Raw genomic sequence first — 17,703 nt, 5'->3', positions numbered from 1 at the left:
ATAAAAGAATACAAAGTAATTAATTCTAAACTGGTAAAGAGAGGAAAATTGATACATAAAATCAGAAATCAATTTAAAAGAGAACAAAAGGGAAATCAAAGAAATATAACAGATCAGACAAATAGGAAGCACATTTGAAAATGGAAGATATAATTCAAAATGTAGTAAATACACAAATATAAAGATTAAATGCTCCAGTTCAAAGTTAAAGATGATCTAAAATAGTTAAAATACCAAACAAACTTCCAAATACTGTTAACAGGAGACACACTTAAAATACAATGATACAGAGAGGTTGAAATTATTAACAAAAAGAAAATACATTCCTTGCAAACACCAACCACAACAAAGCTGGTCTGCCTAGAGGAAAACACCAGATAAAACACAATTTAAGGGACGCTCTACACTGAAGAGAGGTTTGATTAAACAAAGAAATATTGCTTTTAAATTTATATGCACCTGTGACAAGGTTTCAAAATATGTATATTTATTGAGATATATTTATAATAAAATTGCTTTTAAAATTAAGTAAATGTGCAAGAATAGCCAGAAATAGCAGCTATGTACAGTAGAGGAAGCACAGAGAGATTGAGAGGTGATCAATTTTTTGTTGTTTGTCTACTTTTTGTTTACTATTGAAATAATGAAAGTGCCCTAAAAATGATTAAAGTGATGAATGCACAACTATGTGATTATACTAATTACCAATGATTGTATACTTTGGATGGATTGTTTACTTTATTAAAATGATAAAATTGATTTAAGAAAAAGACTACATGTGAGGAAAACAGGAATTTCGGGCATGGGGCATTTAAGGTAGGAGCCAAGTTTCTGAGAAGTTGGATCTAGGAGCTTTAAAGGGAGATGGCATAGTGTAGTAGTCAAGGCCTTGGGCTGTCCTGAGTTCATATTCCAGCAACACTACTAGCTGGCCTTAATCCTATTACTGGATGCCTTTCTGAGAAGGCCACAGAAAGAGAAGCCAGAGGGAACAGCCAGAAGGTGGAAGTCAATGGAACCTGGAAAAGAAAGAAGACTCTGCAATTTGTATTGTCATGTGACAGAAAAACCAAAAACCAAGGATCACCAGTAGCCAGCCCAGAATGCCACAATCTTCCAGAAGAAAGCATTGCCTTGCTGATGCCTCAATATTGGACTTCCAACCTCAAAACTATGAGCCAGTAAATTCCCATTGTTAGGCCAAACCACCGTGTGGTATTTGTTTTAGTAGTCAGGAAACTAAAACACTAGACTCATATTTCTTTGTATGGCGATTTACAAATGCCTAGGATCTGGAGCTCCACATGACTTTGTCTTTCTTCCTCTGTGCTCAGGCAGGTAGGTTACAAGTGTGTAGGCTAAGGCAATAAAAAGCTGTGGTGCTTTTCTGAATCCAGTGGTACATTACTATTCATCAATTCATTTACATATATGCCAGGCATTGCTCTAGAGACTGGACTACAACTGTGAACAACAACAACAAAAGAACTGCTCTCAGGGACTTTATAGTTTGATGGGGGACAACAAACAATTCACAAATAAGTAAATATATAATATAATGACAGAGTGATAAGTGGTGAGTAAGGGGATAGAAAATGATCAAGGATGGCAGTGGGAATAGGGTTGCTATTTTAGTTAGGGTGGTCAGGGAAGATCTTTCTGAGGTGATATTCTTGAACAAAGATCCAAATGAAGTCAAGGAGCCAGCTGAGAGCATATCTGAAGAAATAATGTTCTAGCAGAAAAAAAAGAAAAAAAACCCAAACAGCCTTAAGGTAGAATATGCTTGGTAGGTGTAAAGAAAATAAGGAGACAATGTGATTGGAACAAACTTTATGAGGAAGGAAATGGTGGGTGATGTGGTTTGAGAATAGCGAGAGACCAACCAGAGCTTTGGATTTTATTCTAAATGTAATGGGAAGTCACTGGAAGATTTTTTAAGTAAAAGGATGAAATGATCAGATTTACATTCTAATAGAACCCACCTTGCTATTTTGTGAAGAATACACTATAAGGGGGGGGGGCAAGGAGAAGGGTGGAAACAGGGAGACCAAATAGAGTACAGTGGTAGAGACACTGAGAAATGGTCAGATTCAGGAAATGCTTTGAAGATAGAGCTGATAGAATTTGCTAATGGGTTGAATATAGGGTGTTTGGTTTGAGCCAAAAGGTTTTTGACCTAGGCAGCACGTTGAATAGAGGTGTCATTTACATGAGATGAGGATAACTGAGATAGGCATCAGGTTTAGGAGAGGAAACTAAGAGTTCAGTATTGGACTTGTGAGAGGTCTTTAGACTTCCAAGTTTTGGGGGGAGAATATGCCTCTAGTAGCTGCAGCCAGTGTTAACGTTTTAGTTTGGGTGGGAGGAAGAGAGACAGAAGAAATAAAGTTCCTTCTGAGTAAAAAGTAGTCTAGTCATCTGAGCTTGTCTTATATACCCTATGATTTTAAGGCAAGAAGAAGGCACCTCTCTCCTACCAAAATTTCTGATTTTAAGTTAAGGTAATTTATTCCACAATTATAGACAGAGGGCTTAAAATGCAAATAGTCTGAGCAGTAATCTAGTGTATATGAGATTTTATCAAAGAATAACTGAGAGAAGATGAAGGTTCTGAGTATTTAAAAGAAGGGAAAGGATGTCATTATCAAAAGAAAGGGTACAGATAAGGAAATCAAAGATCTCATAATTTTTTTCCAGGGACTGCTTTATTTATCGTAATTTCTACGTTATGAGAAAAACAGTGTTCATATCTTGAAGGGTCATCTAAGCTTATACCTAGTGGGGTTTAAGCATCTAAGTTCTTTCTCTCCCCCTCCCTGCATTCTACCCTTGATCCCTAGTCTCTTCCTAAAAGTGTTCTCCAACTAGAAGGCTGTGGCACAATAGCCTTTTCACCTATTCTGTAGGGCCAGATTTCAAGCTGGTGGCCTCGGAGAATGCTGTTTTGTGCAATTCCCATTTGATGTTACACTATTTCTCTTTCAGTACCACCTGTTACCAGGGGATGCTGTACACTTAAAGGAATAGGTAAATTCTGAAAAAGAAACTGGACAAGAAGGTAGACTTCCTATATGTCCTAACAACAATGCATAGGGAAGGGGGCACCGTGTCTGACACCAGAAAGGATTTACAGCAGCTTTAACATTATATTTTTTATTATTACAGAGAGTCCTATATGCAGAAAAATTTTATTTAAAAAGTTAAAGTTAACCAAAACAACAACAACAACAACAACAATCTAAAATTGCTACCAACTAGAGGCAACTCCAATAGCATTTTGGCATATTTCCTCCCAGTTTTTAATGTATTTTGCTTTTTTCATAATTGAACTATTTATTATACAGGCAACTTTGCATCCTGATGCTTTTGCTTCACTTTATGGCATACTTATTTGCATACGTATTTGTCCATGTCATTGTATTTTCATGGTTACAATCAAATATAGTATAGCTACACCATGATATACTAAATACAATTTCTAATTATTTGCAATTATATATAACATTGTGACAAACATCCTTGTGTATAAATCCTTGCCCTTCTTTTGGATGATTTACTCTAAGAGGAACTAATGGATCAAAGGGTATAAAGATATTTTAAATCTGTGGATATACATTGTTACAATGAGCTCCAGAAATGTTATCAAATTACACTTGAGGGGAAGAGGAGCAGAGACCTATTGGAACTATTAGAAAATGTTTGACAATAGTTCTTACAAACTGCGTACCTGGGGAGACACTCTACTGGAAAAGGATTAAAGTAGTAAAAGTCTTACAGCAGATTTTCCACACCACACAATATGTGTGGGTCATTAGGGAAAGAATAAATCAGAAGATTGAGAAGTTGAGTTAGAAGCCACACCGGTCAGAAGTTGACACGTCAGTTATGAACCATTTGGGAAACTAGGCTTACCAACACAATTAAAGGACTCAAATATTTTAAGGAGTGACTCAGAGTACTGATTTTTATTATAAGTACCACATTTATTTACTTTATTTAATTTTGTATGAATTCTTGCTATTTAATGGGAAACAACATAATGGCAGTGTTTTTCAAACTTTGGGTACTAATCTTAATTTGTTTGTCATGGCCAGCATTTATAAGAAGGAAATACAATAGAATTGCATAGAAAATGCCAAAGTGCATTATGCCTAGAAAGGGGGAACCATTATTTTGTGAAAAATTTCAGTTACCTGTGTGTGTGCTGTAAGATGTATTTCTTATTTTGGTCTGTGATTAGGAAAAAAAAAAAACAGTTTGAAGGCACTGCTGTAGTGGGAAGAATCTGGGCTTTGGAATTAGCCAAACCTCTTCTGTAATTTGGACCCTGGGTAAGTTTTGCCAGTTAGGTAATTTCTCTAAGACTCAATTCCCTCATCTTAAAAAGAGGCAGTAATACTTCCTACTGCGTGTGTGAAGGTTAAATATCACTTTAGCAGAATGCCAAAAACATTGTCAAGGTTTAACAAATGTATAATTACCTCCAAATCATACAAAAATAATGTAAAAAAACCTTCATTCAGTAGGAGGAAGACAACGTGTTTTATTGATGACTAGATCTATTATGCTATTGTCTGCTTAAAAACACCTCTCTGTCTTTTTTCTCCACTTTGGTTTTAGTAAGGAGACTGAAACATATAGCGCTCTCCCCTTCCTGATCTTACATTGTACTTACCTGCATTTTGGATTTTTGCAACTTTATTATAAATCTGTCATATATTATCTAATTATTTCATGGTTCAGCCAGTACTATAAACTTTCAGATCTCTTCTAGTACTTAAAACAGTACTGCGCATATTGCTGATGCTTGATAAAAATTTGCTTTTGGTCCATCGCACACCTTTTGCAAAGTATAATTCGTTATGCAAGGGGAAGCAGATGCAGTGCTGATTCCACCAGTATTTCTCACTCAACTCCATGCTAAACAGGTCAGTTAGGCAATAAGTCATGTCTCTGGGTGGTACAAGGAGAAGATGTGAACAGAGAAACCACTTTATTCGAAGACAGACGAAAATTAGATCCTACTTTTCCCTCCCCACTCCTGCTCCCATCAATGACCAGGCATCTATAAGCCCCGAGGACCAGGGCCCAGAAACGTGCTGGCTCCTGAGCTCCAGACGCTTGCCAGCACGCACGATCTCCCTCGCTGAGAGCCCTTCTTCCCAGATGAATTCTCATAGTATCACAGACGCGCACAGGCGCGATCGATACTGGATGGCAGACGTGCTCCCGCCACCGAGTGTAGGCACAGGGCGGTGGATTTAGCCGCCCGGCCACTCGGTCGCAGCTTTTCATCAGCTCAATATCGGCAGAAGATGTTAACCCGTCCCCCGCTGACACCCACCTGGCAGTCTGCGCGGGCACCGGCGCCCGCCCCCTCCCCTCAGCGTCCTGCCTCCGGGCGGGGGCTTTTCTGTCAGCAGGGTCCCGGCCGTGCGGAGGGCGCGTGAGGTGGCCTCGCCTGCCCTTTCCCTAGTCGGACAGCCCCTGGAGGCGGCTGAGACGGGGAGTGCCAAGTTTTCTCGCACTCCGGACCTTACCTTCGCGCCTCCTGGCTGGGTGGGTGACCTGGAAAGGCGGCCCCGGGCGGCCCCTCAACTTGCGCGGGGGCCGCGCAGAGGCCTGTGGGTGGCTGGGATGGGACACGCGCCGCCGCCCGCGAGGTCGACTAGGGCGCGTTCCTCCAGGCGGAAGCCCCGCCCCCGGCGCCCGCTCTCACTCCTGATTGGCCGTTCCATTCCGAGGTGGCCTGGCTCTCCGCGGGTTCGCGTCTCAGCTATAAAAGCCGGCAGGGCATGACCGCTGCCGCGAGGTTCTTGCTGCTGCCGCGCTTTTGGGCTCTCAGACTCGGTGGCACCCTTATTCCTCCTGGTCCTGAAGCGCTCTCGATTCCACTATGCCGAGGGGCTTCCTGGTGAAGCGAACTAAACGGGCTGGCGGCTCGTACCGAGTGCGCCTAGCCGAGAGGGTCTTTCCTCTGCTGGGGCCGCAGGGGGCGCCGCCCTTTCCCGAGGAGCCTCAGAGCGCCTCCCTGCCGGGTGTCGAGCGGGCGTTCTCCGACGCCGTAGAGGAGCCGGGAAAGGGGCTGGCGGCCCGGGGACTGCCGGGGTCGCCCTATCGGGTGCCTTGGGTGAGCGTGGGGCCGGACGGGCGGGAAGGCGCGGAGTGGAGGGCGGACGGCAGCGAGGGTCCGGGACCCAGCCCCAGCCCCGCGAAGCCGGCGGGTGCGGAGCTGCGCCGAGTGTTCCTGGAGCGCTGCCTCAGCTCGCCGGTTTCCGCCGAGTCCTTCCCCGGGGGCGCCGCTGCCGTGGCCGCTTTCTCTTGCTCGGTGGCTCCAGCAGCAGCCTCTACCTCAGGAGAGCAGTTCCTGATGCCGCTCCGGGCACCGTTCCCAGAGCCCGCACTCCAGCCGGACATCGCGCCGCTCTCCGCCACCCTGCACGGCCCCAAGCGCGCGGCCGCCTGCGAGCGCCGCGCCAAAGCACCCCCAGGCTGTGCGTCGGCACCTGCAGCCGCCGGAGTCAAGAAGCCAAAGGCCATGAGGAAGTTGAGCTTCGCGGATGAGGTGACCACGTCCCCTGTTCTGGGGCTGAAGATCAAGGAGGAGGAGCCCGGAGCGCCGTCCCGGGGGTTGGGGGGCAGCCGCACGCCGCTGGGTGAGTTCATCTGCCAGCTGTGCAAGGAGCAGTATGCGGACCCCTTTGCGCTGGCCCAGCACCGCTGCTCCCGCATCGTGCGCGTCGAGTACCGCTGCCCCGAGTGCGACAAGGTCTTCAGTTGCCCTGCGAATCTCGCCTCCCACCGCCGTTGGCATAAACCGCGTCCCGCAGCGCCAGACGCCGCCGCAGCCTGCTCTGCGGACGGGAAGCCGCCTCCTTCGTCGTCATCGTCCTCCTCGGACTCCAGGGCCATCGCACCTTTCCTGGCGCAGGGGAAGGAGAATAGCCGGGCCGAACGGACTCAGGATCAGCACCAGCAGGCCAGGGACAGTTCCAGGGCAGATCAGCACCCGGACAGCGCCCCGCGCCCCAGCCTCCAGGTGCTGTCACATCCCGAGCCGCCACTTCCACAGATCCCCTACACCGAGAGAGGGTTGGGGCGCCGAGTGCCTTTGCCAGGCAGTGCTGGCGGTGTCGGAGGGTCTGAGATCTTCGTGTGCCCATATTGCCATAAAAAGTTCCGTCGCCAAGCCTATCTGCGCAAGCACCTCGGAACTCACGAGGCGGGCCCGGCCCGCGCGCTCGCCCCAGGCTTTGGCTCCTCACTCGCTTTCGCTTGCCCTCTGTGCGGGGCACACTTCCCGTCCGCAGACATCAGGGACAAGCACCGGCTGTGGCACGCTGTCCGCGAGGAGCTGCTCCTGCCGGCTCTGGCGGGGACGCCCCCTGAGACACTAAGTCCAGGCGCAGTATCCGACGAGAGTCCTCAGCAAATTTTCTCTTGTAAGCACTGTCCGTCCACTTTTTTTAGCTCCCCCGGCCTGACCCGGCACATCAATAAGTGCCATCCCTCAGAAAATCGGCAGGTACTGTTGCTGCAGATGCCACTGCGGCCTGGTTGCTGAGGCCCGAGAAACTAGAGCCGGAAGATTGTGAGGTTGGCTTTGGAGCAAACAGATAGTGGGTCCTTCTGTAGGGCTTTCTTCAATTTACACGTTTACCCTCTCTTTCCTTATTATGTTTACTCTACAAAAACTCTCCCGGTAGTCAATGTTCTGCCAGAGGAGCGGACAGCAAACTGTAAAATCTCTCAATAAAGCAGGTAAGTATTCGCATTCAGACTGTCAACTTTAAATCCTCACTTTCCCCACTAAAATAGGATTTCCCCCTCCCCCAAACTCTGGAGACCCTAAACGAATCCTATATGACTTGTAATTCCTATGGAAAGTCGCAGTGAATGCGTGCATGTCTCAATGTCTACAAAGGATTCTACCTACCTAAAGTGGTAGTCACCAATGTTTTTTTTCTCTTGCCATCGCAGGCACCTATGTAGTTTCTGTCTCAATAGGGTCAGATTATCTTGCATTGTATATTCTGTGAATTAAGTTATGTGATTGGTGCCAAACTTACAGGGGAGACAGACCTGTGTCCTGTGGGCAGGAAATGCTAAGAGGATGTTTGCTGTTTATAGGGGTGTGGGGAAAAGCCCTGATATCCCCGGTAAACTTTCCTTTCCCCAATTATATGTACGTCTATTCTTTAGTGAATGAAGATAGGGAAGATGCTACATTACTGAAGGGAGTTAAGACTGAGACACGCCCCAATTTCTCACCTTTAGCTATCTTGTGTGCAGTATTCAGGAAGAGCTACTTTAAACCTTTCCTTTAATAGCTTTTTGGACATATCGAACTCCTTTCTGAAGTTTGACTGTTTTAGAATTTCACCGAAATTGTTTAATGCTTCTGTTATAAATCTCATACTGTGTATTGCATATGAAACTATGTCCAGTTTAAGGTAAATGTTAATATCTACAATGCGCTATGGAATTGAATGGCAATTCTATATTCAATAGTTTCTTTTCAGCAGCAACTTGTTTTTGAATTGCTTTTTGTAAGCCATATTCATTCTGTACCCATGGGACAGTGGCTGAGCACTGCTTGATAGCCCGTATTTGTAATATACTTTCCACCAAATAAATGTACATGCTTTGTTGTGTTCTGCGTTTGTCTTAAGAATCCCGTTGAACACAGCCTACTTTCAAAGCCACATTTCTTATCTCACTAATGCCAGTAGAATATTAGTGACCCATTTAGATAGAATACAAAGACAGGAGAAATTATATTTTGCAAATGAATGTAATGGTGCCGAAATGCTACGGGAAATTTTCCTTTGAAGTATGGAAATCTGAAAAGACACCTTTTCTCCAACAAGTGTCCTAACAGAAAACATATTTTATATTACAAAATAAACCAGAAGCCAGTGAATAATGTTATTTGAAGAGAAAAAAAAAACTCATGTTAATTGTGCTAGTAATTTCACTATTTCAAATTGGTGTTTTCACTCCATTTTGTTACTTACCACACCATTAGATGTTTAGTTAAAAAAATCCTCAGAAACATGCAGTTATTTTGATTTTCCATTTTGTAATTCACCTTGGCTGTGGGAAACTGTCTATATTGTTTAATCTTGCTCCCAGTACTCTCTTTACCCATTGACTTATCTTCTACATGCTTTAAATAGTTTCAAAGGAATTTGTTTTAATTTTATTTATAAGAAAACAAAAAATTAAGTGCACAGGAACTCTGAAAGGTTGTTTTTGAAAAACTTGCTGTAGAAAGTTTTGTTCTTCAAAGTATATTATAAAACAAAGTGAAATTTAAGAAATCAAAAGGACATGAGGCTGAGATAAATTGGTACTTTATCCAAGTGCACTGGGTGAGGTTTTGACCAATCTTTATGAAGGCTTAAAATTTCCTATGCTTTTAATGGCTGTGGTAGGATCACTAAGAAATAAATTGGGGTATATTCTGAGAAGGGAATCAAATTTATTTTTAGTGATTAGCTAAAATAATCTAGATTCATGCATTACATTGCCCCATTAATCATACAGCTCTGCTTAAGTTTGGAAATATATGAAATATAGAAGATGAATCAACAATCATGGACAGAAAGTCGTAAGAATATTTTTATTGTATTATTAAATATCATGTCATTTTTTCACTGTTACAAATATGATGAATTATACATAATTTTATTCTATGGTTTGCAGGTATGATATATTTACACATGCAGTTAATACCAATGTCATGCTATATTTCCTTAGGAGATGCCCATTAAAAATAAAATGTGAGCGAAATGTGAGCAGCTTTTGTACTTTAGGAAAATATTTTTGGAGGGTGGAATGTATACTGGCCTGCACCATGCAAGTTCAGTATTATCAATATTAGATTTAACTTAGGTTTGTGGGTCGTGTTCCCTTTACGTATTATTTTTTTAAGGAGGTACCAGGGACACTGAACCTTGTATATGTGAACCGTGGACCTTGTATATGTGAAGCAGGTGCTCAATCACTGAGCTATGTCTGCCCCACTCCCTTTAATTTTTAATAATTCACATAATTTGAACAACACATTTATATTAGAACATTTTTTCTTTCTTCTCTCATTCTCCCCCTTTTGAAAGAACATAAATACACTAGGATCCAGTAGCTGATAATAAAAGGCCACAATCTCAAAATGGAAATGGCATTTAACAGTGATCCTACTTAAAAAGAAAAACATTAGAAAATATTTGGAAGCTAAACATAAATCAAAGTTCAGCACAGTGATTTTTCTGGTTATCAGTATGTCATGGCATCACCTGCACAGCCAAGAAATGAGACATTGCTTTGAAAAGAAAATCTTGCAGCTAAAATTATTTCAGTTGGAATTCTAGATGCCAAAAGACCATTTAAGTATTTTATTTTCATAACATAAATAATCTGTACATATCCTGTGTGTTAATAAATTTGCAACTTTTGCTATAACTTTACAAATGCTTAAATTTAAAATTTTACATTCATAAAAAGTTACATATTTATTGAGCCATAAAGTTGCAATGTGGGCACAATAAATAAAATAATGAGACTCTCTGTCCAATTACATTTTGGCTCAAAGTTAACCATGAAATTAAAAGTAAAACTACTTAGACATAATTATCAAGGAAGGTACAGGGTATAGAATAAAACTCCACTCCCAAAGATAAGGCAGCCTGGAGTGTGGGGGGAAATATCCAACCAAATAAACAACCCAAATCTAAAATATTAAATTACATATTTAAATCCAGTGTCTCCTAAAAAAAAACAAAAACAAAAACAAAAAATCCCCCATGCATGTTATGGCAGACATGAGGGTCTGAAAGAGTTAACACTATGTTCATGCTAAAGTGGATACTGTTATCACTGCAGAGCTGCTTGTCTCCTTAGGATTTATTGGCTGAGCCGGAGGAACGACGGAGCTTCATGGACATGCGGCTCTTGCTAGTTCGAGGGGACATTGGAGAGGCTAGATCAGCCCCATCTACCTGCGTTGCTGTTGAAGTTTCACTGGATACAATCTCTGTGTAGGAGCCTGTGGAAAACAGCAAGAACATTAGTACTAATCATTCAGACTCTCATCCTGTAAGAAATAACCTTTCCGCTATTGACTTGTAGTGTGGATCCCAACCCTAAAGAGGTCATTTGAGACAAAAGAACAAGCCCCAAACCTGCTCGCTATAACAGCCTGGTATTTAAAACCCAGGACCTGGTGGCTATTTCATCATATTAGCAAGAAAGCGCCAAACATCACCTCCAGAGCCAGAACCAACCAGTGAGCTCCCCAGAAAAAGCAATGGGACGCAAATTCTTTGGGCCAGAATGGACAGGATCTAAAGCACCATTGGCATGCAGGGAAAGAGTCAAGAAGCAGGTGAGAAGGACCAATTCCTATCTCTGGGCTTCAAGGTATAATCAAGAACAGGGCCTTCACTGCTCAAAACATGAAAATAATAGCACTCTCCAAAAAGGAACTCAGCACTGTGAGACTATTATACATGAAAGACATTCAAATATACTTTTAAGAAGGTGTAAGATAAATTCCTAAGGGGAAGGGCAAGAACTCTCATTTGAAAGTCAGCAACAAAAGACAAACTGACCCCAGAAAATGTCTTGCTTTAGAAAAGATAAGCAATGTGTTCGCTTTCCTTAACTTAAACTTTCCTAGATACACTATTCAGTCACAGCAAGAAGGTAATCAGTAAAATTAGTTGATATAAAAATCTTAAAAAGCAAAACAAGGGGAGCAGATATGGCTCAAGCAGTTAAACGCCTGCTTCCCATATGGGAGTCCTGGGTTCAGTTCCTGGTGCCTCCTAAAAACAAAAGAACAAACAATAAAGAAATGAAAAAACTAACTCAGTGAAGCCTATATGGCTCAATGGTTGAGTACCGGCTTCCCACTTAGGAGGTCCAGGGTTCAATCCCTGGCCCCTGGTACCTCAAAAAAAAAAACACAACAAACTAACAGCAACAACAAAAAACAAGTTCATATAAGAAAAATTCTTTGTGTAATTTACAAAGAAGTTTTTCACCTCTGTATTCTAAGAATTGTCTAATATACAGCAATAGTACAGAACCTTGTATATTGTAGGCTCTCAAATTTTATTTTCTGAATGAATAAGAAATTACATTAAAAAACAAAGAAAATAGGTAAACAAATCAGAATAACAAAAAAAATTCTCTATTTTTAAGGCAATTTTATCCTGATTTTATGGGTTTTATGTACATGAAAATTTTCTTTGGGTGTCTCAAAAAACAAAAACAAAAAACCCAAACCACAAGTTGCAGGCTTAAACTTACACATCTATTTACTTTGTAGGGAGACTTCTGGTATATCTGTTAGACAATGCAGCATCTGACTGACATATCAAGTTTGAAAATAATTATGCTAGTACTTTCATAAAATGAAATGTTTATGCTTAAATTAAAGGCATGGATATTAATAAAGAAAAACAAAAATGTTCGTATGGGGTACAGGTCCTATTATCTTAAGAATGTATCTCTGCAGAACACTTCAAAGTGTTTTTAAGGCCAAATGCTATAATTATACTTAAGAACAAATATACATCGCCAAGGGCAAAATACTTTTGTCACTCGGCATCCAGGTCGATTGTCTCCTCAAATTTTTTTTTTCCTAATCAAGTGAGGTTGGCCTTCAAAATACAAGAAGAAAATATATTTCTGTTCACCTTTACTCTTTCTGAAGATCTAAATTGGCTTAGCCCCACAATGGAAAACCTAGAGAAGAGTATGAATCCATGGCCCTCTTTAGGAAGCACTGCAGATGGATGGCAGAAGGCAGGTGAAGAGCAGTAGCTCATGCTTTTCTAGTAATGCATACTATTCCCATCATCATAAGGGGCCTTCCCATGGCTGTTTACCTTGAGATGGCCAATGTTTTCTAGTGGAGGTTTTGGGAGGAAGAGAACTATCACTGCATTTCTTTCTTTGTTGTGAATGAAGAAATGGAGTAGCGAGCAGAAGTGAGAAAACAAAAGAGAAGATAGGTAACAGATGTGAGAGGCACAGTGCAGAATTTTACAGGTGTTAACTGAGTAGCAGAGAGAATTAATCATGTTTTTATTATGAAATACAGTTGGACATGCAATGTGTTAGGGTGATGACATTTCACAATGGACAAGGCTTCATAAATTAAAAATGTTATACTTACCAACTAATAGTTTTATAGGAAAAAAGGAAAGGAAAAAAAATCTATGAGAGATTCTATAAACATTTACCTTTTAAAATGCCCATTTTACTGGTAGCATGTTATCCTAACCACTCACTCATAAAACTCTTGAGCTGTGCTGTCCAATATTGCAGACATAGTTACAGGTGACTATCTAAATTCACATTAGTTAAAATTAAATAAAAATAATTCACTTTTTAGGTGCACTAGCCATATTTCAAGTGTTTTAAGAGCTACATGAGATGAGTGGCCACCATATTGGACAGTGCAGATAAAGAACATTCTCATCATCATACAAAGTTTTATTGAAGAGCACTGCTTTATTGTATGTCAACTCAAATATTTTCCTCAAAAATAGCAATTCTTCTATGTCTCTAAACTGAAATCCCCCTTCAGATAACTAAGAGTCAAATCAAACTCTTGAGCATGTGTGGTATACAGTTATCAGTATCTCATCATGTTTTAGCAAATGATATTTGTGGTATGTACTTGGCCTAGCCAAACACTATAAATAATTTACCGTGGATAGATCTCAATTTTACATGTAAAGAATACAGTGATACCTGTATGTGATTTCAAATCCTATTCTCCTATTCTTCCTAAATACTGATTTTTATACACTTGACTTATAAAGAATGATGATTTATTTAATTATTTCAATAATCTGTGTATCTTCAAGGATAAAGTTTAAAAATTATCTATAGGCTCCTATATTTGTACATGTTGTTTGTGTTACCAAGACTCTTCCAAGGCTCACACAGATTGTGTCTATATCTTGATGATTTAATAAACTAATTCACATATTGCAATGATTATAGTAAAATTATAAATAACATGATGAATATGACTTTGGGGATTTATACAGATTTTAAAGGGGAACTCAGAGAACTGTTATTTATTGTGGTTTTGTTAGTATTATTTGCTGACAGGAATGACCATTTTAAACTGCTTATGTTATTGGGTAAATACAGTCTTTAAAAATATTTGATTTTGAAAGCAATTTCAGTTAATACTGAACTAAGAGGAAATATGATGGGTTAGACAAACCTAGGTTAAATGCTAAGTCTGTCACTTCACTAGCTGTTTGATTTTGGGCAACTGACCTCAGCCAGTTTCCTTATTTGTAAAGGGGAGACAATACCAGTTATTATGCAAAGCTCTTACGGAGATTAATGATGATATATGCAAAGATCTTGGCACACAGAAGTGTACAATAAGTGTAGCTACAAAATAATCTATTAACAAGAGATGAGTAAAAGTTAAATAGACTTTGAATCAGAACAGATGAGGATTAGGGAGAAATTAGAAACATTTTTGAAGAAAATGAGCACCTATGGAGTATAACCATTTGAATGTGGAGGATACAATATACTGTTAAGTTTAATTTTAGGAAAATCTAAGACTTTATCCTCTCTTATGCTGATATTCCTACAAAATATAGCCATATATTAAAGCCTACAGATTACTCAAATATTCTTACTGCTTTAATATTGTTAAGGAGTTTAAGTGATTATGATCAGAACAGATACACTGGAGACTGTCAGAAAGGAAATAGTAAAACGTAATATAAAATAACATAGAAGAGAGAGTCAGGCAAATGAGCAGTTTCATTTTAAGATTTTCAAGAACTACCATCGTTGCAGACTTGAACAAATCAGGCTAAACTTGTCAGATGTTATCTCCTTCTTACATATGAGAAAACTGGGTGTAGGACAGATTAATTTATTTGAGTTCATGCGGATAATAATGCAGACAGTCTGATTCTGAAGTCCATACTTCTTCCACGGCAACCTTAAACCTATTTTTAAAAAAACGTGGGAGAAGTAGAGCCCTCAAAAATCTTTTAGCAATTTCTAATTCGAAAATATGATTGTTTTTTGGGCATTTCTCTCTCTCTCAACAATAAGAAGAGGTTGAAAATATTTAGACTAAATGGGTAATTGTAATAGTTAAGATCATGCACTCTGAAGTCAGCTCTTGGTTGGAATACTGGCTTTATCAAGTACTTGGTAACTCTGGCTAAGTTCTGTTTTCCTCTTCGTAGACCTGCCATTTAGATAAGACACTGGGGGCATAAATGGAAGAAAATGTCACTGTACATATAAGACAACAGGTTTTTTACTGGATATACATATAAATTATTGAATCATACAATGTTACACAATGTATTAGGTTCACAGTAACACAATCTTATACTGTTTGTTCTTTTGAAGACATCAGATCTTATAGTGATGAAAGACATACTGCCAAAAGTTTTTAAATTAAATTTTATTATTATTACAAATTCTTTTTAACTATTTGTATTTATCATTTTTTAAACTATCATTATTTCATTTTCTTATTAATTTTCTTTGGTTATTTTGTTGGCTTCATTTCTGAAGATATTTTAGATCACAGAAGGGTTACTACTGTGGCAGGGAGGATCATTGGTGTGAGGTGTCAGTGAGGGAGATGCATGGGAGGAGGTTTACCTGGGGTATATCTATAAGGCATATGAAAGAATTCAAGTGCTCATGGGGCACTGCTGTGGTGGGTAGGAGATCCACACAATAACCAAAAGAATATCCAATTTACATTCTGGGGAGTTCTGCTACATTTATAGCAGGGCTCATGAGGGTTCTGGATTCATCTAAACACTATAGGCAGGGCTGACAGCTCGAATTTGGCACCCTGTCAGTGGGCCCTACTTTGGAATTTATGCTCCCCAGTGTGACAAGAGTTGGACTCAGTTGCAGTTTCCCTACACATGGCCCTTCTGTGCCTTATATTTGGACCTACAGTTAGTAGAGTTGATAGGTTTATGTTCAAGAGACTTAAAATTTGGGGCTTTCCATGTACCAGCCAGGCCCTGAATCTCAATAGAGTCACAACACCTACTCTCCAGGTCATTGGACTCACCCAGGACAACTAACAAGGAAATGATAATGGGCAATGTCCAACCCAAGGAACTGAGAGAGTCTACAACTGCAAACAAGACAGTCCCATCCATTTGCCCCATGGGATCTAAGCCATCTCTCAATCAGAGGCAGAGTGGGCATCACCATCCAGAATTCTCAGGACTGGGGAATGAACGATGTTATTCTAATATAGACTTATTGTTATTCTAGCAATGGAAGAACTTCTATCATTGATGTGGAGGCAGTGGCCACTGGAGGTTCTAGGGAAAATAGGTGTAATATGGGGGGCATTTTTAGGACATGGAATTGTCCTGAATGATGTTGCAATGACAGATAGAGGCCATTCTATATCTTGTCATAACTTACAAAATTGTGTGGGAGAGAGTTTAAACTATAATCCACACTTAGTGGCAATGCTCCAATACATGTTCACCAATTGTAACAAATGCACCACACTAATGAAGATGTTGTTAATATGGGAAAGTGCGGGAGGGGTAGGGAGTGGGGCATACGGGAATCCCCTACATTTTTTATGTAATCTAAGTTTCTTAAAAAAAAAAAAGATTAAATGAGAGAATGCACATACAGTATTTACCACAGTGCCTAGCATTAAGTAACTGCTCAAATATTATTTTATTTTCATTAAAAAATTTCATACTTGAATGAATGCTATATGTGGAAATTGAATACAGTAATTATTATCACAAAAGGTTAATGAACCTAAGATGGATGTTATTTGCCTCTTGGTTAAAAACATAGGTCAAATTTTCTAGTTCAAAGGACTGAAAACAACACATTTGGCTGCTTATGATTTCAGACTAACATCTAGTGACAAATATAAGTAAGAATATGTATTTTAAAAGATTAAATAAATTTATAGCTTATGCTATATGTCGAAGGAAACTGATTATCCTATCAGCAACAGTATTTAGGCTACTTATAAAACAACTCTCTTCTAAAGTTGTCTAAAACATTTTCTCTCTCAGATCATTTCCAGGCCTGGGAAGAGGAAGCAAGTTTAAAATAACTAAAGAAGGATGCCAGACTAAAAAATTATCTAAAGCAATGACTAAATTTTGGTGATACATCTCTATCAAAGAGTCAAAGATGTGGATATGAATATGATAAACATTATGCCATTCACATATGAATTAATCGTAAAACTAAGGTCAGAATAAAGGCAGATTAGATGCTATTGTAGGTCTTCATAATCACTCTATCTAGATGATATCTGATTTTTGAGGCAGAGAAATATATTTGAATCATTATTACTAATTTTTATTATTCCTTTAAATAGGAATCTATACATTTTTAAAAGAAAAGTAATTTCACAAAGTGGTATGAATGTATAGTTATATGTGTGTTTGTATGGATGTGTTTGTATGGATGGGTCTGTGTGGTCAAACAGCAATCAATCCTTTAATTTTTAAAGTACTAAGATCTTGAACTTGATTTGAGAAAAAATAATCAACCCCAAGGGAGGTATCTACTAGCTCAATTAAGTTAATAGAGTATTAGAGGTAAATCTAGATAAACTACACAACAGGCATTCAAAAATATGTATGGCTGGTGATGAATAAAAAAGACGTAATACTGGAA

At 39.8% G+C, this 17,703-nt stretch overlaps 2 protein-coding genes across 8 annotated transcripts in view; one reads left to right on the top strand and one right to left on the bottom strand.

Annotated features, from left to right (window-relative positions):
• The first annotated feature begins 5,899 nt into the window (after nucleotides 1-5,899).
• INSM2 (INSM transcriptional repressor 2) lies at nucleotides 5,900-7,567 on the top strand. The gene has a single exon (XM_004449642.2). The coding sequence runs from the start codon at nucleotides 5,900-5,902 to the stop codon at nucleotides 7,565-7,567; it is 1,668 nt and encodes a 555-aa protein (XP_004449699.1).
• A 2,047-nt stretch (nucleotides 7,568-9,614) lies between these two features.
• RALGAPA1 (Ral GTPase activating protein catalytic subunit alpha 1) overlaps nucleotides 9,615-17,703 on the bottom strand; it is a 298,344-nt gene continuing 290,255 nt past the window's right edge. For all 7 annotated transcript variants that reach the window (XM_071213978.1, XM_071213981.1, XM_058293545.2 and 4 more), the window contains one exon: nucleotides 9,615-11,050. In XM_071213978.1, coding sequence (XP_071070079.1) covers nucleotides 10,902-11,050 — 149 coding nt within the window. In that variant the 3' untranslated portion in view covers nucleotides 9,615-10,901. The remainder of the gene's footprint in view (nucleotides 11,051-17,703) is intronic.

Source organism: Dasypus novemcinctus, chromosome 3 (assembly GCF_030445035.2).
Source record: "Dasypus novemcinctus isolate mDasNov1 chromosome 3, mDasNov1.1.hap2, whole genome shotgun sequence".
In the NCBI taxonomy this organism is placed as follows: Eukaryota; Metazoa; Chordata; class Mammalia; order Cingulata; family Dasypodidae; genus Dasypus; species Dasypus novemcinctus.
This window is presented reverse-complemented; position numbering and strand designations above follow the sequence as displayed.

What these genes read in the sequence shown, in the direction of transcription:
- INSM2 (XM_004449642.2), top strand. Translation starts at nt 5,900, where the DNA reads ATGCCGAGGGGCTTCCTGGTGAAGCGAACTAAACGGGCTGGCGGCTCG.